The sequence below is a fragment of the Nerophis lumbriciformis genome, linkage group LG22 (genome assembly GCF_033978685.3).
Source record: "Nerophis lumbriciformis linkage group LG22, RoL_Nlum_v2.1, whole genome shotgun sequence".
NCBI classification, from domain to species: Eukaryota; Metazoa; Chordata; class Actinopteri; order Syngnathiformes; family Syngnathidae; genus Nerophis; species Nerophis lumbriciformis.
In genome coordinates this window covers 18645792-18673531 of record NC_084569.2, presented here as the reverse complement: position 1 = coordinate 18673531, position 27740 = coordinate 18645792, and the positions used below count along the sequence as shown (strand labels likewise).

At 41.9% G+C, this 27740-nt stretch overlaps 2 protein-coding genes across 3 annotated transcripts in view; both read right to left on the bottom strand.

Moving 5' to 3' along the window:
* The window catches only part of usp36 (ubiquitin specific peptidase 36), a 57130-nt gene extending 53462 nt beyond the window's left edge, over nt 1-3668 (bottom strand). Inside the window, exon 1 of the mRNA XM_061974140.1 lies at nt 3568-3668. The gene's annotated coding sequence lies outside the window, so the exon portion shown is untranslated. The remainder of the gene's footprint in view (nt 1-3567) is intronic.
* A 9222-nt stretch (nt 3669-12890) lies between these two features.
* Nucleotides 12891-21361, bottom strand: LOC133615055 (metalloproteinase inhibitor 2-like). 2 transcript variants are annotated; one of them, XM_061973394.1, is made up of 5 exons: nt 21241-21361; nt 15899-15978; nt 15708-15810; nt 13160-13281; nt 12891-13070 (listed from the first exon to the last, which is right to left on the bottom strand). In XM_061973394.1, exons 1-5 carry the CDS (start codon nt 21356-21358, stop codon nt 12927-12929), a joined length of 567 nt encoding a protein of 188 aa, XP_061829378.1. In that variant the 5' UTR covers nt 21359-21361; the 3' UTR covers nt 12891-12926. The 2 variants fall into 2 exon arrangements, with proteins under 2 accessions (XP_061829378.1, XP_072771862.1); XM_072915761.1 differs by lacking the exon at nt 21241-21361 and adding an exon at nt 17631-17710 and having other exon boundaries at nt 15899-15979.
* Between the last annotated feature and the right edge of the window lie 6379 nt (nt 21362-27740).

The following is a 27740-nucleotide window of genomic DNA, read 5'->3' as shown; positions in this document are numbered from 1 at the left end:
GGGTGATCAAGGGTGATGGGTCAAATGCAGAGAATAATCTCGCCACACCTAGTGTGTGTGTGTGACAATCATTGGTACTTTAACTTTAACTTTTTAACTGTGCTTCTTTGTATATTAAGTATCATTATCAAATTGCGTTATTACTGGAGGACGAGGCTGAACATATTACACACAGAGAAAGACAATAAGCATCAAGTTTATTGTTAAACTGTCAATAGCACTCACCATAAATACACCAAAAAAATTTACAGTTGTGATTAGGGCTGCAACTAACGATTAATTTGATAATCGATTAATCTGTCGATTATTACTTCGATTCATTGATTAGTAATCGGATAAAAGAGACAAACTACAGTTCTATCCTTTCCAATATTTTATTGGAAAGAAAACCAGCATACTGGCACCATACTTATTTTGATTATTGTTTCTCAGCTGTTTGTACATGTTGCAGTTTATAAATAAAGGTTTATAAAAAAATTATAATAAAAAAAATTAATAAATAATAAAAATTGCCTCTGCGCATGCGCATAGCATAGATCCAACGAATCGATGACTAAATTAATCGCCAACAATTTTTATAATCGATTTTAATCGATTTAATCTATTAGTTGTTGCAGCCCTAGTTGTGATAGGTATGACTGGAATAGGACTCAGCAGCGTAAAACCCTGATTGAAACAACCTTACTTTAGACAACCCTGACATAAAGTAAGGCCCGTGTTGAGATCTCGTGCACGAAAAAAACACAAATTTAATGTGATCTAAACAAAAGTGCAACCTGTGCCCTTTGCACAAATAATCAGGGCCATAACCCCCTTTGTGGGACACCGTTAACAAAAAAACAGAAACAAAACGATGTACATAAACTGTGAAAATTCTTCCTCTGTGCTGCTAGTTTTATTCTTATGTTCCAATATGTGTCAAATTTTATTTTGTAGGGTTGAAGTAAGGCAACTGTCCCTTTAAATACAATGTAAATGAAGACATTAAAAGCTTAGAATGCTACATACACTGAACCACAACCGCAACAGTCCAGAGTCAGCCACATAAATGGCAAGTAATATTAGTACAAGCTCCGAGCAAAATGTAAATAAAAGCGTAGGATTATTCAGATGCTCTACAGCACTCTATAGGAGGAGCGAAAGGCTCAGAAGACATCACAGAGGACATTGGCGTCATGAAGGCGGGGTATGACAAAGAAGGTGCACTGTTAGCACAAGGACACACTGACCTTCACGTGCTGCCGTTACTAATATGAAGGATGACACACGGCGCAGTGATGCATCCGCTCCATCAATTGCAAGGTTGATTGATACTGACCTCAGGAAACAGAGTTGCACCACTGTTGTTATGCAATTTAACGAGTCATTTATGTTTAATTGACGGAAGTAAAAGGACGTAAGGACATAAAATATGAATGTTCTCAGAGGCTATGGAAGCCAGTACTAATGCATAGATGCACTAAAACTAATAATGTGAGTACATCCTGCTTGCTTAATTATATGTATTCTGTATTACATCACATAATTACACACAATCAAGGACCAGAAAGTGCATGGATAACCTCAAACTATACATATATTTTCTATATCCACACAATACAGATGATACTGGTAAATATATACTAATTTGTTGTCTTTACAGGGCAGTGTCTTCCCTAGCTTTCCCATCACATGCTGTTATGGCTACTCATTCAATATGTTTAACTGTCACATTTAATAATAAAAATCCACAGAAGGACTACAAAAGTATCCACCAAGTCAAAACCCACAGCTTCAAGTACATAATTAAAGACTGGCATTGCTGCAAACAAGATAACTAAAACATAGGCTTATTCAGTTTGTTTATAAATATTTTATGGTTTGAATAATAAAGACTTAGACTTCCTTTTATTGTCATTCAAATTTAAACTTTTCAGTACAGATAAGAACAAAATGTTGTTGCATTAGCTCGTTGTAGTGCAGGATAAAAGAGCAATAAGGTGCATATATAAATAGATATATTACTGTACGGATAAATATATTGCACTTTTGCATATGCATCCACGTTTACGGATGTATGTTATATTGTCATTATATTCCAGCGAGTTAATCTTTTTTTGGGGGGAATTGAGAGGATTATTATGATGCGTTCAAGAGTCTTGTGGCCTGAGGTTAGAAGCTGTTACAGAACCTGGAGGTTCTGCTACGGACGCTGCGGGACCCCTTTCTAGAGTCCAGCAGTGAAAACAGTCCTTGGCCTGTTTAATGCAAAAGGTTTCTTTCCCGAGCTGAATTCTGTCGTCATTTGCTGCTGTAGAAAAACATTTATTTACATATTATGAACATAAAGAGGACACTCTCTTATGGGTAACTTTTAAGTCAAGTTGGAGATCGGGAACAGCAAAACAATGAGTTGGTTTTAAATATAAAAATACAATTTTAAAACTGTGATGTCAGCATCAATAACTGCTACTATTGTGTTGTCAAAACAAAATGACAACAAACTGTACACAAACAGTAACTTATTAATACGCCATACCGTGTTATATCCTTTTTTATTTTTAAAAGCTTTATTTATAATATTCAACATTTACATGTAAGCAAAGAAATAATAATCAAAACAAGTACAGAAACAGTACACAAACAGTACAAAACAGCACCAGGGGGTTGTAAACTCAAAGTAACTAAAATAGAATGCAAAATATATACATATGTAACAAAATGGAAAGCCAAGTTCCATAAATAATCCAAATTTGGAACACAGCATCATAGTTTTCACAGCTTTTTGGTTGTTAGAGGTAGAGAGCATTTTAAAGTAGAGTTCTAATTATTTTTTAAAGTCATACAAAACAGGTCGGGTATTACATTTATGAATATAAAACTTAGCCAATAGTATAATGAGGTTGCAAAGGTCAATTCCTTTAAAAAAAAAATGTCATACAGTGTCCAATCCAAATAGCACATCCTTATTATGTACTGTATAATGAATATTAAAATCAATGACGTCACCAATCACGTCACTCCATTCAAGGTCTTAGAGAGGACCAGCAGGGGGCGCGCCTTCATGGCAGCTCTCCAGCTGTCACCAACACAAACATTCCCTCGTTATTACGCCGTTATAGGTCAATTTAATAACGTTGTGTTTAAAAATGGTGTTTACAAGGTGCCTTCTCAACACCACGGACGTGCCTAATAGTCTTTGCCCGCCATTTGAACGCAACATCTTGGGCCACTGGGTGGGCTAACATGCTAGGTTGCTAACAGTCAATACCCAACAAATGTCGACATTACCTGTCGTCGGAACGGTGACAAAGCGCCACGTTTGCCTCTGCAATATCGTAAACTATTTGTGAATTGATGTTTATTTTGAAATTGGGCATTTTGGGATGAATTTGAGACGGCAAGAGCAGCGCACGGTTAGCCAGCATGCTAACTTTAACGTGGCGAGAGGAAAGTCCTCCTTCGATGCTGCAATGTGGTTTGCGTCCCAGGGAGTCCAGCAATGTCCGCTTTGTCTTTAAACCGACTATTTTCATCATTAAGTGAAAAATACCAAACACACTTGTATACATGCTTCTATAGTCTCACCTTAATTTCGCTCAAAAGCCTTGACGATAGCGCGAACCGCTCCTTAGATGTTCCTTTTCGGGCTGATATTTTCGCCCATGCTGCATTATGAGAGGGCGGTCCCAGGATTGATTGGCACCTAACAAAGACCAATCAGATAAGAAACCCCGCCTCTTTTGAAAAATGTAGCAAATCAGAGAGTGGCTAGTCACTGCTCTGTCAGAAAGGGCTACACGTGACCTGCGGCCAGTGCTGTTTACCTTGTAATGATTGACTGTAAACACCAGAGGGCCCCCAACAAGTTCATTTTATAATCCCTCTAGTACAGTACTGCACATTTTAAGTACCGTACTGTATTCAGGCCAGGAGAGGCAAGTAAGGCAGTGCCTCACCTTGCCACCAGGTGGCTTAACCATGAGATGTTCAAAACCCAGGTTAAAAAGTTAAAGTGCCCATGCTCACTGCTCCCCTCACCTCCCAGGGCAGGCCTGGGCAATTATTTTGACTCGGGGGCCACATTTAGAGAAAGAAATGTGTCTGGAGGCCGGTTTATCTATTTTAGGAACACTAATACAAAACCTCACAATAATGTCTGATTGAATGCTAAAAACATCATGACAGACCGCCTTAAAAAACTTAATGGAATTTTATTTTTGTCTATGAACGATAAAACACTGAATATTGACAAAATATGAACGTCACACCCCCTTTCGATCGACATATTTTACAATCAGTGAAACGCAACAAAAATACAACAAATTGTGAAATATGAACGCGAAGGGTACAAAATAAACCCACCGGCAATCTGATATATCTGATACATCACTAAGCTTTAGAACTTTGTTGTGAAAATCTCCTTCCGCGTCTGTGGAAACGCTTCCCGCCCGCACTGCTTGGTGCCTCGTCTGAGCTGCTATGACGTAGATTACCATAGTAACTAATTAGATGACCATAGTTACTAATTAGATTACCATTGTAACTAATTAGATTACCATAGTAACTGGTATATCATCCCAAAGCGCAGATTCCAACCATTGAAATACTTTGTGTAGTTGAAGACTTACGATCATTAGAAAACATCATAATGGCAGCTACACTTTCCATCTTAAATATCTAAAAAAATTATTTGGGAATGTCCAGCAGGCCAGATTGAAAAGTTCAACGGGCATGTGGCATGTGGCCCCCGGGACTTAATTTGCCCATGTCTGTCCCAGGGGGTGGTCAAGGGTGATGGGTCAAATGCAGAGAATAATTTCACCACACCTGGTGTGTGTGTATCTATCCATCCATCCATTTTCTTCCGCTTATCCGAGGTCGGGTCGCGGGGGCAGCAGCATAAGCAGGGAAGCCCAGACTTCCCTCTCCCCAGCCACCAAGTAATAAAATAGAATAAATTTGAATATTTCTCTTTGGGTCTATGCCATGTCTATGTGATTTTGGTTTGGTTCCTGTATATTTTGATACATTTTCATGGTCAAAATCGCGGAAATTCTGTGTTTCCCGATCAAAATAACAAGGCAGACGAGAAGTGAGGCAGACACAGGTGGTGCCTCCATGGCTACACACAAAGTGTATTGAGCCTTTTTTTTTTTTGTAACTGTATTTATAACAAACATGGCATTTTTATTAGAGTAAGCCAGCGTGTGTGGGTGTTTTTTGTCAGATGCAAAATATTGTTTTATTGCTTGGAATGAAATTTAATTAAATGAATGTGCCTGCCACACGTCTACAACGCTAAATATATCCTGTGGTGTACCTCAGGGATCAATAATAGTACCAAAATTGTTCAATCTCTATATAAATGACATTTGTAAAGTTACAAAAGATTTAAAGTTAGTATTATTTGCGGATGATACAACAACGTTTTGTTCAGGAGAAAACATGCAGAAGCTAATACAAATAATAACAGAAGAAATTCCATCCATCCATCCATGTTCTACCGCTTATTCCCTTCGTGGTCGCGGGGGGCGCTGGAGCCTATCTCAGCTACAATCGGGCGGAAGGAGGGTACACCCTGGACAAGTCGCCACCTCATCGCAGTCAGAAGAAATTAACAAATTAAAAAGATGGTTTGACAAAAACAGATTATCTTTTAATCTCAGTAAAACTAAAAATAATGCTATTTGGTAACAGGTTCAATCCCGGGCTCGGGATCTTTCTGTGTGGAGTTTGCATGTTCTCCCCGTGACTGCGTGGGTTCCCTCCGGGTACTCCGGCTTTCTCCCACTTCCAAAGACATGCACCTGGAGATAGGTTGATTGGCAACAGTAAAATTGGCCCTAGTGTGTGATTGTGAGTGTGAATGTTGTCTGTCTATCTGTGTTGGCCCTGCGATGAGGTGGCGACTTGTCCAGGGTGTACGACGCCTTCCGCCCGATTGGAGCTGAGATAGGCTCCAGCGCCCCCGCGACCCCAAAAGGGAATAAGCGGTAGAAAATGGATGGATGGATGGTAACAGAAGCTTGCCAGAAGCTTGTGGATGGCTACCAAAAGTGCCTTATTGCAGTGAAACTTGCCAAGGGACATGTAACCAAATATTAACATTGCTGTATGTATACTTTTGACCCAGCAGATTTGCTCACATTTTCAGTAGACCCATAATAAATTCATAAAAGAACCAAACTTCATGAATGTTTTTTGTGACCAACAACTATGTGCTCCAATCACTCTGTCACAAAAAAATAAGAGTTGTAGAAATGATTGGAAACTCGAGACAGCCATGACATTATGTTCTTTACAAGTGTATGTAAACTTTTGACCACGACTGTACATGTGGCACCAGCCCAAAATACACGTACGAAAGCTGATCTTGCGTGACAGTCAAGTTTAATCTTCCATCCATCCATCCATCCATCTTCTTCCGCTTATCCGAGGTCGGGTCGCGGGGGCAGCAGCCTAAGCAGGGAAGCCCAGACTTCCCTCTCCCCAGCCACTTCGTCCAGCTCCTCCCGGGGGATCCCAAGGCGTTCCCAGGCCAGCCGGGAGACATAGTCTTCCCAACGTGTCCTGGGTCTTCCTCGTGGCCTCCTACCGGTCGGACGTGCCCTAAACAACTCCCTAGGGAGGCGCTCGGGTGGCATCCTGACTAGATGCCCGAACCACCTCATCTGGCTCCTCTCGATGTGGAGGAGCAGCGGCTTTACTTTGAGCTCTCCCCGGATGACAGAGCTTCTCACCCTATCTCTAAGGGAGAGCCCCGCCACCCGGCGGAGTAAACTCATTTCGGCCGCTTGTACCCGTGATCTTGTCCTTTCGGTCATAACCCAAAGCTCATGACCATAGGTGAGGATGGGAACGTAGATCGACCAGTAAATTGAGAGCTTTGCCTTCCGGCTCAGCTCCTTCTTCACCACAACGGATCGATACAGCATCCGCATTACTGAAGACGCCGCACCGATCCGCCTGTCGATCTCACGATCCACTCTTCCCTCACTCGTGAACAAGACTCCGAGGTACTTGAACTCCTCCACTTGGGGCAAGATCTCCTCCCCAACCCGGAGATGGCACTCCACCCTTTTCCGGGCAAGAACCATGGACTCGGACTTGGAGGTGCTGATTCTCATCCCAGTCGCTTCACACTCAGCTGCGAACCGATCCAGTGAGAGCTGAAGATCCTGGCTAGATGAAGCCATCAGGACCACATCATCTGCAAAAAGCAGAGACCTAATCCTGCAGCCACCAAACCGAATCCCCTCAACGCCTTGACTGCGCCTAGAAATTCTGTCCATAAAAGTTATGAACAGAATCGGTGACAAAGGGCAGCCTTGGCGGAGTCCAACCCTCACCGGAAACGTGTCCGACTTACTGCCGGCAATGCGAACCAAGCTCTGACACTGATTATACAGGGAGCGGACCGCCACAATCAGACAGTCCAAAACCCCATATTCTCTGAGCACTCCCCACAGGACTTCCCGAGGGACACGGTCGAATGCCTTCTCCAAGTCCACAAAGCACATGTAGACTGGTTGGGCAAACTCCCATGCACCCTCAAGGACCCTGCCGAGAGTATAGAGCTGGTCCACAGTTCCACGACCAGGACGAAAACCACACTGTTCCTCCTGAATCCGAGGTTCGACTATCCGGCGTAGCCTCCTCTCCAGTACACCTGAATAGACCTTACCGTGAAGGCTGAGGAGTGTGATCCCACGATAGTTAGAACACACCCTCCGGTTCCCCTTTTTAAAGAGAGGAACCACCACCCCGGTCTGCCAATCCAAAGGTACTGCCCCCGATGTCCACGCGATGCTGCAGAGTCTTGTCAACCAAGACAGCCCCACAGCATCCAGAGCCTTAAGGAACTCCGGGCGGATCTCATCCACCCCCGGGGCCTTGCCACCGAGGAGCTTTTTAACTACCTCAGCAACCTCAGCCCCAGAAATAGGAGAGCCCACCACAGATTCCCCAGGCACTGCTTCCTCATAGGAAGACGTGTTGGTGGGATTGAGGAGGTCTTCGAAGTATTCCCTCCACCGATCCACAACTTCCGCAGTCGAGGTCAGCAGAACACCATCCGCACCATACACGGTGTTGGTAGTGCACTGCTTCCCCTTCCTGAGGCGGCGGATGGTGGTCCAGAATCGCTTCGAAGCCGTCCGGAAGTCGTTTTCCATGGCTTCCCCGAACTCCTCCCATGTCCGAGTTTTTGCCTCCGCGACCGCTGAAGCCGCACACCGCTTGGCCTGTCGGTACCTGTCCGCTGCCTCAGGAGTCCCATGAGCCAAAAGAACCCAATTGGACTCCTTCTTCAGCTTGACGGCATCCCTCACCGCCGGTGTCCACCAACGGGTTCTAGGATTACCGCCACGACAGGCACCAACTACCTTGCGGCCACAGCTCCAATCAGCCGCCTCGACAATAGAGGTGCGGAACATGGTCCACTCGGACTCAATGTCCAGCACCTCCCTCGTGACATGTTCAAAGTTCTTCCGGAGGTGGGAATTGAAACTCTCTCTGACAGGAGACTCTGCCAGACGTTCCCAGCAAACCCTCACAATGCGTTTGGGCCTGCCAGGTCTGTCCGGCATCCTCCCCCACCATCGCAGCCAACTCACCACCAAGTGGTGATCGGTAGAAAGCTCCGCCCCTCTCTTCACCCGAGTGTCCAAAACATGAGGCCGCAAATCCGATGACACAACTACAAAGTCGATCATAGAACTGCGGCCTAGGGTGTCCTGGTGCCAAGTGCACATATGGACACCCTTATGCTTGAACATGGTGTTCGTTATGGACAATCCGTGACGGGCACAAAAGTCCAATAACAAAACACCACTCGGGTTCAGATCCGGGCGGCCATTCTTCCCAATCACGCCTCTCCAGGTTTCACTGTCGTTGCCAATATGAGCGTTGAAGTCCCCCAGTAGAACGAGGGAATCACCCGGGGGAGCACCCTCAAGTACTCCCTCGAGTGAATCCAAAAAGGGTGGGTACTCTGAGCTGCTGTTTGGCGCGTAAGCGCAAACAACAGTCAGGACCCGTCCCCCCACCCGAAGGCGGAGGGAAGCTACCCTCTCGTCCACCGGGTTGAACTCCAACGTACAGGCTCTGAGCCGGGGGGAAACAAGAATTGCCACCCCAGCCCGTCGCCTCTCACTGCTGGCAACGCCAGAGTGGAAGAGAGTCCAGCCCCTCTCGAGAGAACTGGTTCCGGAGCCCTTGCTGTGCGTTGAGGTGAGTCCGACTATAAAGTTTAATCTTCAATGTACAAAAAAAAAACAAAAAAAACAAAACACAATGCCACCATTTTAAAGCAAATTTCAAATATTTTTTTTTGTTCATGTTTCGATAAAATGAGGATCCATTTGTTTTAATCCAAAGTTAAGCTGTGTGTGATGTGGCTTATACTTTACCTCTATCAGAAATAGTCAAATAAAAAAAATAAAAATAAATAAAAATAAAAAAAAATAAAAAAAATACACGTGTGAAATGCACACATCTATTTTTTTTTTTTTAAGTTTAATCTTCAATGTACAAAAAACACAATGCCACCATTTTAAAGCAAATTTCAAATATTTTTTTGTTCATGTTTCGATAAAATGAGGATCCATTTGTTTTAATCCAAAATTAAGCTGTGTGTGATGTGGCTTATACTTTACCTCTATCAGAAATAGTCAAATAAAAAAATTAAAAAAAATACACGTGTGAAATGCACACATCTATTTTTTACTCAATTTAATGGTTTGAGTTTGCATTTTAATAAGTTGAAAATATCCTGCCGAGATTTTTGTCATAATAATAATAATTTAATGAATATTTTTTGCAATGGGTGCCATTTTCAAAATGTCTGGGCATGTGCCTGTATATACTGTAATACTGCACTGTACTTGCAAATGAGACCTAAAAGTGTCAGAAAACAAAATAAACACCTGTACAGCACAGTTATAATCATTAGCTTATTGTTACATGTCGAATAAAAAATACATTATATTATCAAGCAATTAACATTTATTGACACGTTTTGCGTGGGTTCCCTCCGGGCACTCCGGCTTCCTCTCATCTCCAAAGACATGCACATGGGGATAGATTGATTGGCAACACTAAATTGGCCCTAGTGTGTGAATGTGAGTCTGCATGCTGTCTATTTATCTGTGTTGGCCCTGCAATAAGGTGGCGAGTTTACCAGGGTATACCTTGCCTTCTGCCCGAATGCAGCTGGGATAGGCTCCATCACCCCCCGCAACCCCAAGAGGGACGAGCAGTAAAAAATGGATGGATTGATGGATGATACATTATACGCACAAAACACACTGAAAGAAAAACAAAAGTTGGTACCATTTAGTCTTGGTATTGATTCCCAGGTGCCGGAAATTCAGACTAAGGGATTTTCTACCAAATTCTGTTTTGTAGACACCGACAAATTCCGTCGGTACTATGAAGTCTCATTTCACATAAAATCAAACGGACGTCACTTCCAGTTGCAGATTCAAACACTTGGCGGGCAAACAGGTTTTCAAGCAGCACCCTGAGCAGACACAGCTGGACTGCCTCTTGGTAATGTTGCTCATTTCCATGCCAAACAAATACAAAGCAAGAATGCATGATAGAAAACACTTGAACGTATACAGTAATGCTTGTAATGGCAAAATTAATATTTTAGTAATCTCTTGTCTAAAACCACAATTTGAGTCTAAGAGACAGTTTTATGACTCTATACGCATTCTTGGGGCTTGCTGGGGATGTCTCGTCCATGAATAGGACAATGTTTGCTGTAATGTTGGAAGATCAACAGTTCATGCTGTATTTGTCCTTTGTCAAAGGTTACTCTTCAAATGGGTTTCTTTTGTGATAGCGGCTGCCTGTACAATGTGTAATCAAAAGATTCCTGATTTTGGCTCATATCCTAATCAGATAAAGTGTGTTTTGCTCATCTTTCTCCCCTCCCAGGATGAAACACTTCACCCAAACCTCTCCTTGCCCTCCCCCTCTCATTCCCAAAGGCTATAAAGTTCTGGAACAGTTATTTCTCTCTCTCTCTCTCTCTCTCTCTCTCTCTCTCTCTCTCTCTCTCTCTCTCTCTCTCTCTCACTCAAACATTTCAAATAGGCTACACTTATCAAAATATGCTATGTCAATGCTAATTTACATTGGATTTGCCATAGACGTGCTACTGATTGGCATTGGCAATTTACATGGCAATTTCAATACCTCCAAATTTAGTAATGAAAAGTACAACTAAGGTCAATCAAACAGCTGGTGTGTGATAAATACAACACTTAAAGAATAAACGATTTGTAGGACTCCAAAAAAGACTAGATTCAGTTTAATGGCAAAGGCTACTCCCTGACTAGGCAACACGCCATAGTCTTAACACTACTGCCAACACTACTATTCTTGGAATTATAACTGCATGCAAAGTCTATACTTGCAAATGAGAATCAGAAGTGTAAGAAATCTAGATATAATAACTGGTATAACTGATATAATTACTTAACAAATCAACATTCATTACCACATGAACACACACAGAAGTATATAAAAAATTGGTACCACTGAGTACCAGGTACTGCGCACCCATCCCTAATCGTATACAGCAGGGGTGCTCACACTTTTTCTGCAGGCGAGCTACTTTTCAATTGATCAAGTCGTGGGGATCTACCTCATTCATATATATAATTTATATTTACGAAATATATGTTTTTGTTAACAAGTTAAAGGTGTTTAATGATAATACAAGCATGTTTAACACATATAGTTAATATTGTTAACAAGTTAAAGGTGGTTAAAGATAATACAAGCATGTTTAACACATATAGTTAATATTGTTAACAAGTTAAAGGTGTTTAAAGATAATACAAGCATGTTTAACACATATAGTTAATATTGTTAACAAGTTAAAGGTGTTTAATGATAATACAGGCATGTTTAACACATATAGTTAATAAGTTAAAAGTGGTTAAAGATAATACAAGCATGTTTAACACATATAGATTCCTTTCTTTCATGAAGACAAGAATATAAGTTGGTGTATTACCTGATTCTGATGACTTGCATGGATTGGAATCAGACAGTAGTGCTGATAATGTCCGCATTTTCGAATGGAGGAGAAAAAAAGTCCTCATTTCTGTCCAATACCACATGAAAGTGGTTGGTTTTTGGCATCTTATTTATCCAGCTTCCGTACTCCTTTGTATACACTTTACAAGAAATACATTGTCGGCAAACTCCGTAGCTTGCTAGCTTGTGCACGCCAGCTTTCTGAGACTCTTATTTTGTTAGCGCAGCCAGGATGAAGCAGAGCTTTTATTGTGCAACTGTGCAGTCGGTCTTTGGAGTTTTGACGACAGGTACGGCGCCAGAATCTGTTGAAATAAAGTGTTTCTCGCCTTCCTGTCGGTAATTTTAATGAGCTGGCAGCAGCCAGCGTCATCTCAGAAAACCCTCGGGTGCCGTGAATGTCAATCAAGTGACGAAAGTGACGTCATAGTGAAGATTTATGATCGCTCATTTTTAGGACTATTTTTTTAATGCCTGGCTGGTGATCGACTGACACACCCTCCACGATCGACCGGTAGCTCGCGATCGACGTAATGATCTGTACTGTAATATTACAGTTTTATTCTGAGAGATACTGTATACTATACAGTATCTCTCAGAATAAAACTGTAATATGTACATACAAAAGAGGAAACAACCCACCACCCCCAAATAGATTAATGCAACAGTCACAATAAAATGCAGCAGAGCTCAATACTGTCCCTTTAGGATTCTATGTATTTCTGTTGATAGAGAAGTGATTTGGAGTTGGAAAGTGCAAAACCATGATTATCATTAAAAAAACAACTACTTAAACAAAGAAAAACACTTTTCTTTGAATTGATGATTTATTTGCAATTTTGACATTTCTGCGTTGTAATATTTGAGGTGTATTCAATATCCATGAAAGCCTATTTGGCTAAGACGGGCGCTTTGTACCAAGCACAAGTGCCATCACGTTTTTTGGTACAAATTAAATCAAAGGGGAGCCAGTCTGCCCACAAGCACCCAGTTGGGTTGCTCACATCGCATGGGAAGACACCGCAGTAAGAAATCTGCAGAATAACAAAGCAAATTGTAGGATTTACTGTAATTAACAAAATGTAATTATTTGACATTTTTCATCCATTTTAGGTTTGCTTACGTCGCAACCACAGTTCCTCATATAGCGCTGTACCAAGCTCAGTTGGCCGGCGCTAATCGCCTCCCAGGGCCCAACGTAGTCGCACAGTGAGATGCGCAGCAAGCCCTCAGAGTTTAGTAGGCCTGCAATGGAGAAAGACAATGGGAGACACAATGAGATACAGATACCGTTACCCATTCCGAGCTCGAGGAACACACCACCTTGAGTACATGACTCACTGCAGAGAGGATAGCTTTGTGAATAGGCAGTTTTCGCTACACATCTTATAACCTGGAACTATTATATAAGTTTGGTCATTTATTTTTTCTTCAGTGATTAGGCTAACCTACCATAGTATAGATTATAAATGCAACTGCAATGTTAGCAGTGTAGCTCACATACAGGGGCATTTCAATAAAGTATATTATTGGGAAAAACGTTAAGATTTCTTCAGCAATAATGCTGGGGACGGCATGGCGCTGTTGGGAGAGTGGCCGTGCCAGCAACCTGAGGGTTCGTGGTTCGATCCCCACCTACTACCAACCAACACTTCACCCGTGCTCTTGATGGTTTGTGGTTAGGGCCTTGCATAGCAGCTCCTGCCATCAGTGTGTGAAAGTGCGTGTGAATGGGTGAATGTGGAAATAGTGTCAAAGCGCTTTGAGTATCTTGAAAGTAGAAAAGCGCTATACAAGTATAATCCATTTACCATTTACATGCACAAAAAAATGTGTTCTTAGTAGGGCTTACTAAAAGACTAGGTGTCAATATCAGTATCAATGCTAAATTTGGGGCAACATAATTGTGAGATCACATACTTATCTAAAATGGTTGAACGATGATAAAATATTGGAACATTAAGTAAAAAATGTCACTGTCTGGGGGATGGTATCCATTGCTACAGAGGACCAACAGAGTTCAGCAAACTAACAGCTTCCAGAAAGAAGTTGTCCCTCAGTGTGGTGGTCTTACTCTGGATGCTGTGCGGCCTCTTTCCTGAGACGGGGGGATTAAACAATGGTGTGCATGAGGATTGTTGGTATTATCCTCCGCAATGCCTTCTTCTCTTCAGCTGTGCAGCTGCTGTGCCACACCAATAACGCTGGCGCTGAGGGGTGCTCTCCACCACACATCTGTAGAATTCTAAAGGATGGAATTCCCTAATCCAGCCCGCCGAAACCCCCTGATTAAGTAGAGGTGCTGATGTGCCTTCTTAAGCAGACTGGAAGTGTTGCTGCTCCAGGCTGGGTCCTGGATAGGGGGACATATGGGGTGCCTGTTGCTAGCATATAAAGCACTCCAGGTGCATGTCTTAATCCTCAAACGGAGGCAGGTGTGTCAATCAGTGCTCCACATTAGCTGTGACGAGGCAGGGGAAGCAGACAGGAAGTGTAAAAACCTAACTAAACAACACAGACTAGGAAGAAATATAAAGCCAGACCTGTCATGGCGGGTCATGACAGTTGCCCCCCTCCGGGAACTGAATTCCAGATGCAAAATAAAATCCAAAAAGGGAGGGTAGAGGGTCAAACTGCGTGGAGGGCGTCGATGGAATGGCAACAACCGTGGCCGAAGAGGAGGCAGACGTGTGTTTTGGATGGGTGCTCCAGCAATGATTGAGGTCCACGTTCAGGTCCCAAACGGTACTGCTGTTGACGCAAAGAGTGTTTATAGAATGGCCATTGCAGTCGCAGACGAGGAATAGAAAGACACTCTAGACGTCTTTCCTGGCCAGAGAAAAGAGCTGTTGACCGGCAATGTCTGCAAGAGAAGCTGGAACAGAAGCCAGGGATGGACGGAGGGAGGCTAATAGGAGGGTGCCTGACACCTCCCGCACTGTTTCCCCATAATCCTCCAACAGCAACTGAATCCAGGGTACTGTGGCGGATGCCATCAAAATCTTGAGTTTGTGCAGGGCAGGGATGGGTGGAGTCGTAGCCTCAGGATTACATGGATGGAACAAGGCTTGGAGGGGGCTGATTCTTGAGCAGCCGAGGCACTGGTAGTAGCAGGAGTAGGGCTTTGAGAAGTCAGGGTGACGGTGCTGGCGCTTGGCTTAAAGGGAGTGAGCTTGCCTTGGGCTGGAGCTGCACAAATCTGGTATTCAATTCTTCCAAGAAGTGCCTGGTCTGGCAGATGGTGCTCCCTGCGAGGTCGCTTATTGGCTGGTGCATTCTGTCACAAGCGCGCATAGTTGCAGTTGTTGTCACCGCGGGATGCAGAGAAAGGAGGCGGCTTGTGGAAAAAAACAACAAAAGCAGACAACACAAAAACATGCACATATTTATGCACAGATAATGAATAGCACCCCACCAAGGTGTGCACACAACATTGCACCACTCCCATCTAGGACACAGCACTGGCATTTAAAGCACTCCGATGCTAATTTTGAGCAGGTTTGTGTCCAAATCACCATACAAAGGCAGATGCGTCAATAGCACAGGAAGTGAAGTGGAAAAACAGAGAGGAAGCAGTGCTGACACTCACTAAACACAAAACACTGGGAAATAATATATAAAGTCAGATCTATCTTGGCAGGTCATGACAGATGTGTGTATATTTATTTTACCTGCGATAAAATATTCTGTTCCTATGGTCAGAGTCCTTCCACATGTTGCAGAGGAAGATCGCGTGTAGACGTTATGAAAGATCCTCTCAGGGCCCTTAAATGTCTGGGAAATCAAATGCTCAAAATAAAAATGTGCATACATACATAGAGACATATGAAATAAATACTATGAATGCCTTATAATAACCAACCATGGTCTGGTCGATGTCATACTTGATGGTGTTGTTAAATTCCCCCAAATATTTCTCTGCAACCACCTTTGCCTTGATAACTAGAAAGACAGAAAATATTGTTTTTAAAAAACAGATGAATGCTGTTTCAGCGCACTATACAAAAAAATACATCGCGACATGACGGTTTCATCAGTTGCTTTCTGAGGGAGGAATTAGTCATAATAATTATCACAGACATCTAAGGCAGGTTTAACTTACTGACATCTGATTGACAAATCAGTGTCTGCGGATGCAAATGAAGACATGTGCAGGCTTGTGCTCATTCTTGTAGCTGCCACATGCACAGCAGAACAAGGGAGGAACTCACAACACTTCACCATCCAACTCATAATCGATGAAAATAAGGATTTGAGAGAGCGGTAGTGTCACAGTTCAATTAAAAGTAGAACAGAGGAACCCGATGCAGATGGAATGTGAGTAAATAGTTCTTTATAGTGATGGGTCCGGCAACACCGATGCATCGGCGCATGCGTCGAGCTCATAGAGCAAAACCCTGTGTTGGTGCGCGTACTGCTTTTAGAAAGTTACGTGACCGATCATGAGCTGTTTTGGTCACGTGACCGATACGCGAACTGTGTCACACTGACGCCTCCTCTGTGCAGCCGGAGAAATAATAACTAAGAAGAGAAAGCGTCTAAAATTGAATACGTTGGAAAAACGGTTGTTTTTTAAATAAGAATGTGAAAATAAATAAATAAATACTTTCCAGGTCCACAAGCATCCTCATTCACAACACGTTCTCTTAGATTTCCATGTTATGATACATGTTCACATTATTTATTGACTGTATCTAAAAAAGATAAAAAATTTATTTTTATTTAAATGAAGTTATGATATAATCCTAAATGAAATACAATGACTAGGTTTATATTATTGTATATACTAGGTCATAAAATCAGTGTCAGTTGAGTCGGTCCATAGGTTGCCTGTAGGGATTTTTAATGTCCAGCAGATGTCAGTATTTAGTGACACAGTATCGACACAGTATCAATACAGTTCTGCAATGTGTCGAAACGCTTCATGACGCCTCATCAACCCATCACTACTAGTGATGGGTCCGGCAACACCGATGCATCGGCGCATGCGTCGAGCTCATAGAGCGAAACCCTGTGTCGGTGCGCGTACCGCTTTTAGAAAGTCACGTGACCGATCATGAGCTGTTTTGGTCACGTGACCGATACGCGAACTGTGTCGCACTGACGCCTCCTCTGTGCCCTGTGAGCGGGTCTTTTCTACAGCCGGAGAAATAATAACTAAGAAGAGAAAGCGTCTAAAATTGAATACGTTGGAAAAACGGTTGTTTTTTAAATAAGAATGTGAAAATAAATAAATAAATACTTTCCAGGTCCACAAGCATCCTCATTCACAACACGTTCTCTTAGATTTCCATGTTATGATACATGTTCACATTATTTATTGACTGTATCTAAAAAAGATAAAAAATGTATTTTTATTTAAATTAAGTTATGATATAATCCTAAATGAAATACAATGACTAGGTTTATATTATTGTATATACTAGGTCATAAAATCAGTGTCAGTTGAGTCGGTCCATAGGTTGCCTGTAGGGATTTTTAATGTCCAGCAGATGTCAGTATTTAGTGACACAGTATTGACACAGTATCAATACAGTTTTGCAATGTGTCAAAACGCTTCATGGCGCCTCATCAACCCATCACTAGTACATATCAAGCTGGATGGCACTGGAAATAGCCAAGAAGGTAAGAAGCATAAATACAAGCAGCATAGGAATCTTCATACAACAGGAGTCAAGGGGTGGAATTAGTGCCATACAGCTGAAGAGGTGCTGCTTAAATAGTGTAAGGCTGATTGGACACAGCTGTGCACGTCTCACAACTCCGCCCACAGGGAAACACAGGAACTCTAGGAAGAAGACACACAATAAAAGCCAGGTATGCTGCACCAACTGCAAACTGAACATAAACCACAAGATGGCAGCAGGCGGTGACAGGTAGGGGTTTTTTACCCGTGCAAGCCTCCCACTCTCTCTCTCACACACACACACACACACACACACACACACACACACACACACACACACACACACACACACACACACACACACACACACACACACACACACACACACACACACACACACACACACACACACACACACATTCTTGTATTTGATACCTTCATGTGACCTGAGAAAACTGCCTACTTCTTTAGGACCACCCTTTCTAGATATATAAAGATTTGTATTTACAACAAACTAGGCAAATATAAAAAAGGTAAGCTTTTATTTGATTTTTATTTAATTTTTGTATTTTGTTTGTAATTGGTTTTTAATCTTCATTATTTACGTCAAGTTATTACAGTATGTCTCTATATACATATATTTTAAAAACAATTTTTTAATGAACTTTGGCCAAAGGGGGCACATTTCAATTTCTCACACACACTTTTTATTTCATATGTTGACCAAAGGGGAGCACTTTTAAAACCGACACACAGTCAATTTGAAAAATCCCTCCTTTTTGGGACCACCCTAATTTTGATAGATTTCACTACCAGGGGTGCAAATGTGATCGCTATTTTTTTGTTTTTTGTAATGTACTTAAGGCTGATGACAAACGAGTCACGGACCACAGATGGCCCCTGTGCCACACTTTGGGATACCCAGCTGTAGAAGCTAACTGTTAATGGCCACTATAGTCTTAGTACCGTAGTGTATTTGTTCATCCTACGGTCACATATGGGACACGGGTTTTTTCGGGGATGAATAGGAAAGTCCTTTTTTAGCTGCCATCTTGTTTTATCATATATTGCTGCCTTTGCACCCGTCAATATTTACTTTTGTATGCACATTAAATCAACAGAAAATGCTGACTTTGGAGCAATGTTCAGGGACTCTAGTATTTGGCTCTCTATTAGATGCGATTGTTTTCCGTTTTGGGACCATGATTTCGGTCCCAACTTCCTCATATGAAAGGTACTTTTCCTTGTTAATGTCTCAAGAAGGGTAGAAATACAAGGGCGTGAGCACACACACACACACACACACACACACACACACACACACACACACACACACACACACACTATCACACACACCTATACGCATTCTTCTATTTGTTACCTTCTTGAGACCTGAGAAAAATGCCTACCTCTTTAGGACCACCCTTTCTAGATATTTAAAGATTTGTATTTACAACATTAATAATATATACAAACTATGCAAATATCAAAAAAGTAAGCTTTGAGGTATTTTCATTTATTTTTTTGTAATTGTCTTTTAATCTTCATTATTTAAGTTATTACAGTATGTCTCTCTCTCTCTCTCTCTCTCTCTCTCTCTCTCTCTCTCTCTCTCTCTCTCTCTCTCTCTCTCTCTCTCTCTCTCTCTCTCTCTCTATATATATATATATATATATATATATATATATATATATATATATATATGTATATATTTTTTTAAATTAATTTTGGCCAAAGGGGGCGCATGTCAATTTCTTACACACACCTGTTATTACATATGTTGGCCAGAGAGGGAGCACTTCAAATTTTTACACACACTTGTTATTTCATATGTTACTTTTAAAACCGACACACAGTCAATTTGAAAAATCCCTCCTTTTTGGGACCTCCATAATTTTGATAGCTTTCACCACCAAATGAGACATTCTCTATCGGATGCAATGGTTTTCCGTATCGGGACCATCATTTATGTCCTAACTTGTTCACCGGTCCTCATATGGAAGGTACTTTTCCTTGTTTATGTCTCAAGAAGGATAGAAATACAAGAACACACACACACACACACACACACACACACACACACACACACACACACACACACACACACACACACACACACACACACACACACACACACAACAAGTGTAAAATAATGTGTTTGCATCCAGCAGACATTGTAAAGTTTTTGCCTACACAGACATATTACCCTGCTTGTTGCTAGGCAGACAATGCCAATCAATGTTTTCCTCAATACTGTTGTCATGGCAACTTAGGGCCAAAGGATTTCAAGAGATAAGTAACTTTTTTCACGACAGTGCGTATAGTAGAGTGACCCAAATATTGAATGTCAGCGTGACTTGAACAAGGTCACACAAGTAGATAAAAGAGCACCAAACACATACACCGTCCAAACTATTTCAAAGCTCAAGGATATTCTGTTGGTAATAAACATTATTATATTCTCATCATAGCCATTTACACTCTGAATAAAAATGTATTCATTTTATAACCATTGAATCTTGTCATTTATTTTATGGGGATTTTGTGCGAAAAACCAACACAAACCGGTACACAATTATGTAAAGGAAGGAAACTTATATAGATGTTTTTTGCAAATAAAAATATTTAAAGTTTAAACAATATTTTCCCCATTGATGTTATCCTGTGCAGGACTGCCTTCTGCTGCAAGTCTTATGGAGTTCCAGCTTTCTAAAAATTTGTGCTGTAAAATGATTGCATCTTTAAATCAGATTAATCGCAGGGTTGCTTGATTTTGATTAATCTCGATTAAATAATATAGATTTTTTAATCTATATCGATTGTGTTCAGAGGTGGGTAGTAAGGTGTTACATTTACAGTACTCTGTTAGATTTACTTAATTAACTTTTTGGGTAAGGTAATTTTAGTTTTAACGCAACATACTCTTTACTTTTACCACAATGTTTTTGTGTAGAACTAATTTTATTTTTTTTCATTCTGATCGCTACAATTTCTCATATTTATTAATAATCTACTGATTACTGCTTGTTAGACTTTTTCCAGCGGGCACGGTCCCATAACTGTGCGTCACCAATCCAAAATTTGACTTCTTTTCACCAATCAAGCGGAACCTGGCAGTCTTATGAACAAATTCATACGACCACATTGAAAAAGTGAGGCAAAAATAAATATCAATATTTACCTTACAAACTATAACAAATAACATTTATATAAAGCACTGTCATCTGTGTCAATAGACATTTCACATTTCAGCCTACAAGAATGCTCATGCCAATGCCTGTAATAATGTTAAAAGTGACTGTAAAATGTGGACATTTTGTAGTACTTTCTGTAGTAGGACCTGTCTAATACACGCACACTCACACACAAACGGCGGTTACCATTAAAAAAATAGCTACTGAATAAATCAGAAGTGACTTACCAGTTATTTGGAACTTGAAGAGTTTTTCACTGAACACTTACTCTTACTCAAGTAATTATTTGAATGACAACTTTTTCCTTTTATTTAAGTCATAAACCTGCATCAAAACCAAAACTCACGTTATAAATAATATTATACATTTTTATGTACGACTTACTGACGTCGGCTTGGCAAATCAGCGTCTGTGGATGCATTCGAAGACAGCTGCAGGCTTGGGCTCCTTCTTGCAGCTGCCACATGCACAGCAACACCAGGGGGAGCGTGCAACTTTTCATAAACCAACTCATAATGGAAGAAAATGAAGAGAGGATTTGAGAGAGCTGTATTGCTTTTTATTGGTGCAACCGCCTCCCACACACCCCGTCACCCACACACACATCCCACACTGTTACATTTTTGCTTACAGAAAAAAACATACTCTTGCATGTTGCTGGCATGCAATTAAATTCTCCCTCAATACCTTGAGGTTGAAGGTTGCACTGTCCCAAACTCAGCAAAGAAATTACATGAAGACACATCAGGAATATAATCCAAAAACAATTTATAAAGTATAAATAATATTAATTCATTAATACAAAATCAGCACTCAATAGTCTTAAATTGGAAGTGAAGCTTGTTTTCCACTGAAGTGCATATGGTAGTGTGACCTAAATATCAAATGTCAGCGTGACTTTAACAAGGTCACAAAAGTAGATGGAAGAGCTCCAAACACAATTGCAGTCCAAACAATTGTACAAACCCCGTTTCCATATGAGTTGGGAAATTGTGTTAGATGTAAATATAAACGGAATACCATGATTTGCAAATCATTTTCAACCCATATTCATATGCTACAAAGACAACATATTTGATGTTCGAACTGACAAACATTTTTTTTTTTTTGCAAATAATCATTAACTTTAGAATTTGATGCCAGCAACATGTGACAAAGAAGTTGGGAAAGGTGGCAATAAATACTGATAAAGTTGAGGAATGCTCATCAAACACTTATTTGGAACATCCCACAGGTGTGCAGGCTATTTGGGAACAGGCAGATGCTATGATTGGGTATAAAAACAGCTTCCCAAAAAATGTTCAGTCTTTCAAAAAAAAGAATGGGGCGAGGTACACCCCTTTGTCCACAACTGCGTGAGCAAATAGTCAAACAGTTTAAGAACAACGTTTCTCAAAGTGCAATTGCAAGAAATTTAGGGATTTCAACATCTACGGTCCATAATATCATCAAAAGGTTCAGAGAATCTGGAGAAATCACTCTACGTAAGCGGCATGGCCGGAAACCAACATTGAATTACCGTGACCTTTGATCCCTCAGACGGCACTGTATCAAAAACCGACATCAATCTCTAAAGGATATCACCACATGGGCTCAGGAACACTTCAGAAAACCACTGTCACTAAATACAGTTTGTCGCTACATCTGTAAGTGCAAGTTAAAGCTCTACTATGCAAAGCGAAAGCCATTGATCAACAACATCCAGAAACGCAGCCGGCTTCTCTGGGCCCGAGATCATCTAAGATGGACTCATGCAAAGTGGAAAAGTGGTCTGTGGTATGACGAGTCCACATTTCAAATTGTTTTTGAAAATATTCGACATCGTGTCATCCGGACCAAAGGGGAAGCGAACCATCCAGACTGTTATCGACGCAAAGTTCAAAAGCCAGCATCTGTGATGGTATGGGGGTGCATTAGTGCCCAAGGCATGGGTAACTTACACATCTGTGAAGCCACCATGAATGCTAAAAGGTACATACAGGTTTTGGAACAACATATGCTGCCATCTAAGCGCCGTCTTTTTCATGGACGACCCTGCTTATTTCAGCAAGACAATGCCAAGCCACATTCAGCACGTGTTACAACCGCGTGGCTTCGTAAAAAAAGAGTGCGGGTACTTTCCTGGCCCGCCTGCAGTCCAGACCTGTCTCCCATCAAAAATATGTGGCGCATTATGAAGCGTAAAATACGACAGCGGAGACCCCGGACTGTTGAACGACCGAAGCTCTACATAAAACAAGAATGGGAAAGAATTCCACTTTCAAAGCTTCAACAATTAGTTTCCTCAGTTCCCAATCGTTTATTGAGTGTTGTTAAAAGAAAAGGTGATGTAACACAGTGGTGAACATGCCCTTTCCCAACTACTTTGGCACGTGTTGCAGCCATGAAATTGTAAGTTAATTATTATTTGCAAAAAAAAAAAAAGTTTATGAGTTTGAACATCAAATATCTTGTCTTTGTAGTGCATTCAATTGAATATGGGTTGAAAAGGATTTGCAAATCATTGTATTCCGTTTATATTTACATCTAACACAATTTCCCAACGCATATGGAAACAAGGTTTGTACTTCGAAGTGGCGAGGTGAGCTTGATTGATTGATTGATTGAGACTTTTATTAGTAGGTTGCACAGTGAAGTACATATTCCGTACAATTGACCACTAAATGGTAACACCCGAATAAGTTTTTCAACTTGTTTAAGTCGGGGTCCACTTAAATTGATTCATAATACAGATATATACTATCAGATATATACTATCATCATAATACAGTCATCACACAAGATAATCACATTGAATTATTTACATTATTTACAATCCGGGGTGTGGAGGGGGGCGGGGGAGACTTGACAACCTCAGTGTTTGGGGATATACACTATATTTCCAAAAGTATTTGGCCACCTGCCTTGACTCACATATGAACTTGAAGTGCCATCCCATTCCTAACCCATAGGGTTCAATATGATGTCGGTCCATCCTTTGCAGCTATTACAGCTTCAACTCTTCTGGGAAGGCTGTCCACAAGGTTGCGGAGTGTGTTTATAGGAATGTTTGACCATTCTTCCAAAAGCGCATTGGTGAGGTCACACACTGATGTTGGTCAAGAAGGCCTGGCTCTCAGTCTCCGTTCTAATTCATCCCAAATGTGTTCTATCGGGTTCAGGTCAGGACTCTGTGCAGGCCAGTCAAGTTCATCCACACCAGACTCTGTCATCCATGTCTTTATGGACCTTGCTTTGTGCACTGGTGCACAGTCATGTTGGAAGAGGAAGGGGCCCGCTCCAAACTGTGTCCACAAGGTTGGGAGCATGGAATTGTCAAAAATGTTTTGGTATCCTGGAGCATTCAAAGTTCCTTTCACCGGATCTAAAGGGCCAAGCCCAACTCCTGAAAAACAACCCCACACCATAATTCCTCCTCCACTAAATTTCAAACTCTGCACAATGCAGTCTGAAATGTACAGTTCTCCTGGCAACCTCCAAACCCAGACTCGTCCATCAGATTCCCAGATGGAAAAGCGTGATTTATCACTATAGAGAACGTGTCTCCACTGGTCTAAAGTCCAGTGGTGACGTGCTTTACACCACTGCATCCGACGCTTTGCATTGGATACTTGATGTATGACTTAGATAGAGCTGCTCGGCCATGGAAACCCATTCCATTAAGCTCTCTGCGTACTGTACGTGGGCTAATTGGAAGGTCACGTGAAGTTTGGAGCTCTGTAGCAACTGACTGTGCAGAAAGTCGCCGACCTCTTTGCACTATGCGCTTCAGCACCCGCTGACCCCTCTCTGTCAGTTTACGTGGCCTACCACTTTGTGTCTGAGTTGCTGTTGTTCCGAAACTCTTCCATTTTCTTATAATAAAGCCGTTGACTTTTGGAATATTTAGGAGCGAGGAAATTTCACGACCAGATTTGTTGCACAGGTGGCATCGTATGACAGTTCCACGCTGGCAATCACTGAGCTCCTGAGAGCGGCCCATTCTTTCACAAATGTTTGTAGAAACAGTCTCCATGCCTAAGTGCTTGATTTTATACACCTGTGGTCGGGCCAAGTGATTAGGACACCTGATTCTGATCATTTGGATGGGTGGCCAAATATTTTTGGGTAAATCACATCAAATATTTATTATTTACTTTGTTACATGCTGTAAAATTAGTCAGTGACGCGCCATTTGTGCATGTATTACTGGGACGGCATGGCGCAGTGGGAGAGAGTGGCCGTGCGCAACCCGAGGGTCCCTGGTTCAATCCCCACCTAGTACCAACCTCGTCATGTCCGTTGTGTCCTGAGCAAGACACTTCACCCTTGCTCCTGATGGGTGCTGGTTAGCGCCTTGCATGGCAGCTCCCTCCATCAGTGTGTGAATGTGTGTGTGAATGGGTAAATGTGGAAGTAGTGTCAAAGCGCTTTGAGTACCTTGAAGGTAGAAAAGCGCTATACAAGTACAACCCATTTATTTATTTATCATTTATTAGCATCAACCAGAGTTGACCGAACGCTAACAGGTGAAGGAAGGAGTCTGGTCTGCTCCAGAGGGCCTTTCCAAGAGGGTCACTCCAAAAGGGCCTCTCTCAGAGTCTCTCCCAAAGAAAGTCAGTGTCCCTTGCTCTTTCTCTGTCCAGCTCATGTAGTCCAGAGCAAGCTTTGACCCACAGGGGTCCTGTCTTCTCCCCACCTCGCTTGCTTCTGGTTGTCTGGCCCTGTCTTCAGAGGGTGATGTATTGTACTTTCTCACACTATCTGGTTAATTCCAGCACCTTTTTAACTCAGTTTTATAGTTGAATAAAAATATTAGCATGGACTCAAACTTCCTGACTGTGACCCAAAGGGTACCATGAGGCTAATTACATTTTGAAGGATTTAATCTAACAGACAAAAACACCCTGATAGGGAACTACTGAGGGCTAAGGAGAACATGTATAAATTAAGATTATTCCTATCATTTATGATATCACAACATCTAGTAATACTACATACATACACAATACACATACACCCATCATCATAATGCAAATATATATATATATATATATATATATATATACAGTACAGGCCAAAAGTTTGGACACACCTTCTCATTTCAATGCATTTTCTTTATTTTCATTACTATTTACCTTGTAGATTGTCACTGAAGGCATCAAAACTATGACACCTGTGAAGTGAAAACCATTTCAGGTGACTACCTCTTGAAGCTCATCGAGAGAATGCCAAGAGTGTGCAAAGCAGTAATCAGAGCAAAGGGTGGCTGTTTTGAAGAATCTAGAATATAAAACATGTTTTCAGTTATTTCACCTTTTTTTGTTAAGTACATAACTCCACATGTGTTCATTCATAGTTTTGATGCCTTCAGTGACAATCTACAATGTAAATAGTCATGAAAATAAAAAACACACATTGAATGAGGTGTGTACAAACTTTTGGCCTGTCCTGTAATATATGTGTGTGTGTGTGTATATATATATATACATACATATACATACATACATATACATATACATATACATATATATATATATATATATATATATATATATATATACACACACACACACATATCTACATGCACTCCTATTGATATAGGCATCACTGCATGCTACCATTTATATTTGACAGTGCAGTAGTGTAATCAATATCTAAACCCTTCTGAACGGTTTTGTGTTCACTTGGGTATGAAAGCAAAACCTCACTGGCAGAGAACTTTATTGTGCGGTGAATATTATTTTGTGAGCAAAAACCCCTCAATGCCCCGGTGCCTCGGTGACCTCAGTTGTGGCACCTTTCGTGAACCCAGAGGACCTTTCAACACTGATACTCATACATACAGTGGCAGGTGGTGCGCTTAGCAAAATTACATTTAAAGAAGGCTAGAGGCCCTTAATAAACAAATACTTTCAGAAGGGGTACTGATCTAAATTCACTTATCTTAAATTGTAATGTTCATCCCATGTACTTGTATCTCCCAAAATTGTATGATCATCATTTCAACAAGTGTTATTTGGTCGAAGACCTCCATGAAAAATAAAAACCAAGGACCCAGATTTCCCTCGCCCGGACGCGGGTCACCGGGGCCGCCCTCTGGAGCCAGGCCCAGAGGTGGGGCACGATGGCGAGCGCCTGGTGGCCGGGCCTGTCCCCATGGGGCCCGGCCGGGCACAGCCCGAAGAGGCAACGTGAGTCCCCCCTCCAATGGGCTCACCACACATAGCAGGGGTCATAGAGGTCGGGTGCGATGTGAGGTGGGCGGAAGCCGAAGGCAGGGTACTTGGCGATCCGATCCTCGGCTACAGAAGCTAGCTCTTGGGACGTGGAACGTCACCTCGCTGGGGGGGGGAGAAGTTCCGGCTAGATATAGTCGGACTCACTTCGACGCACAGCAAGGGCTCTGGAACCAGTTCTCTCGAGAGGGGCTGGACTGTCTTCCACTCTGGCGTTGCCGGCAGTGAGAGGCGACGGACTGGGGTGGAAATTCTTGTTTCCCCCCCGGCTCAGAGCCTGCACGTTAGAGTTCAACCCGGTGGACGAGAGGATAGCTTCCCTCCGCCTTCGGGTGGGGGAACGGGTCCTGACTGTGGTTTGCGCTTAAGGGGCCAAACCGCAGCTCAGAGTACCCACCCCTTTTGGATTCACTCGAGGGAGTACTTGAGAGTGCTCCCCCGGGTGATTCCCTCGTTCTACTGGGGGACTTCAATGCTCATGTTGGTAGCAACAGTGAAACCTGGAGAGGCATGATTGGGAAGAATGGCTGCCCGGATCTGAACCCGAGCGGTGTTTTGTTATTGGACTTTTGTGCCCATCACAGATTGTCCATAACGAACACCATGTTCAAACATAAGGGTGTCCATATGTGCACTTGGCACCAGGACACCCTAGGCCGCAGTTCC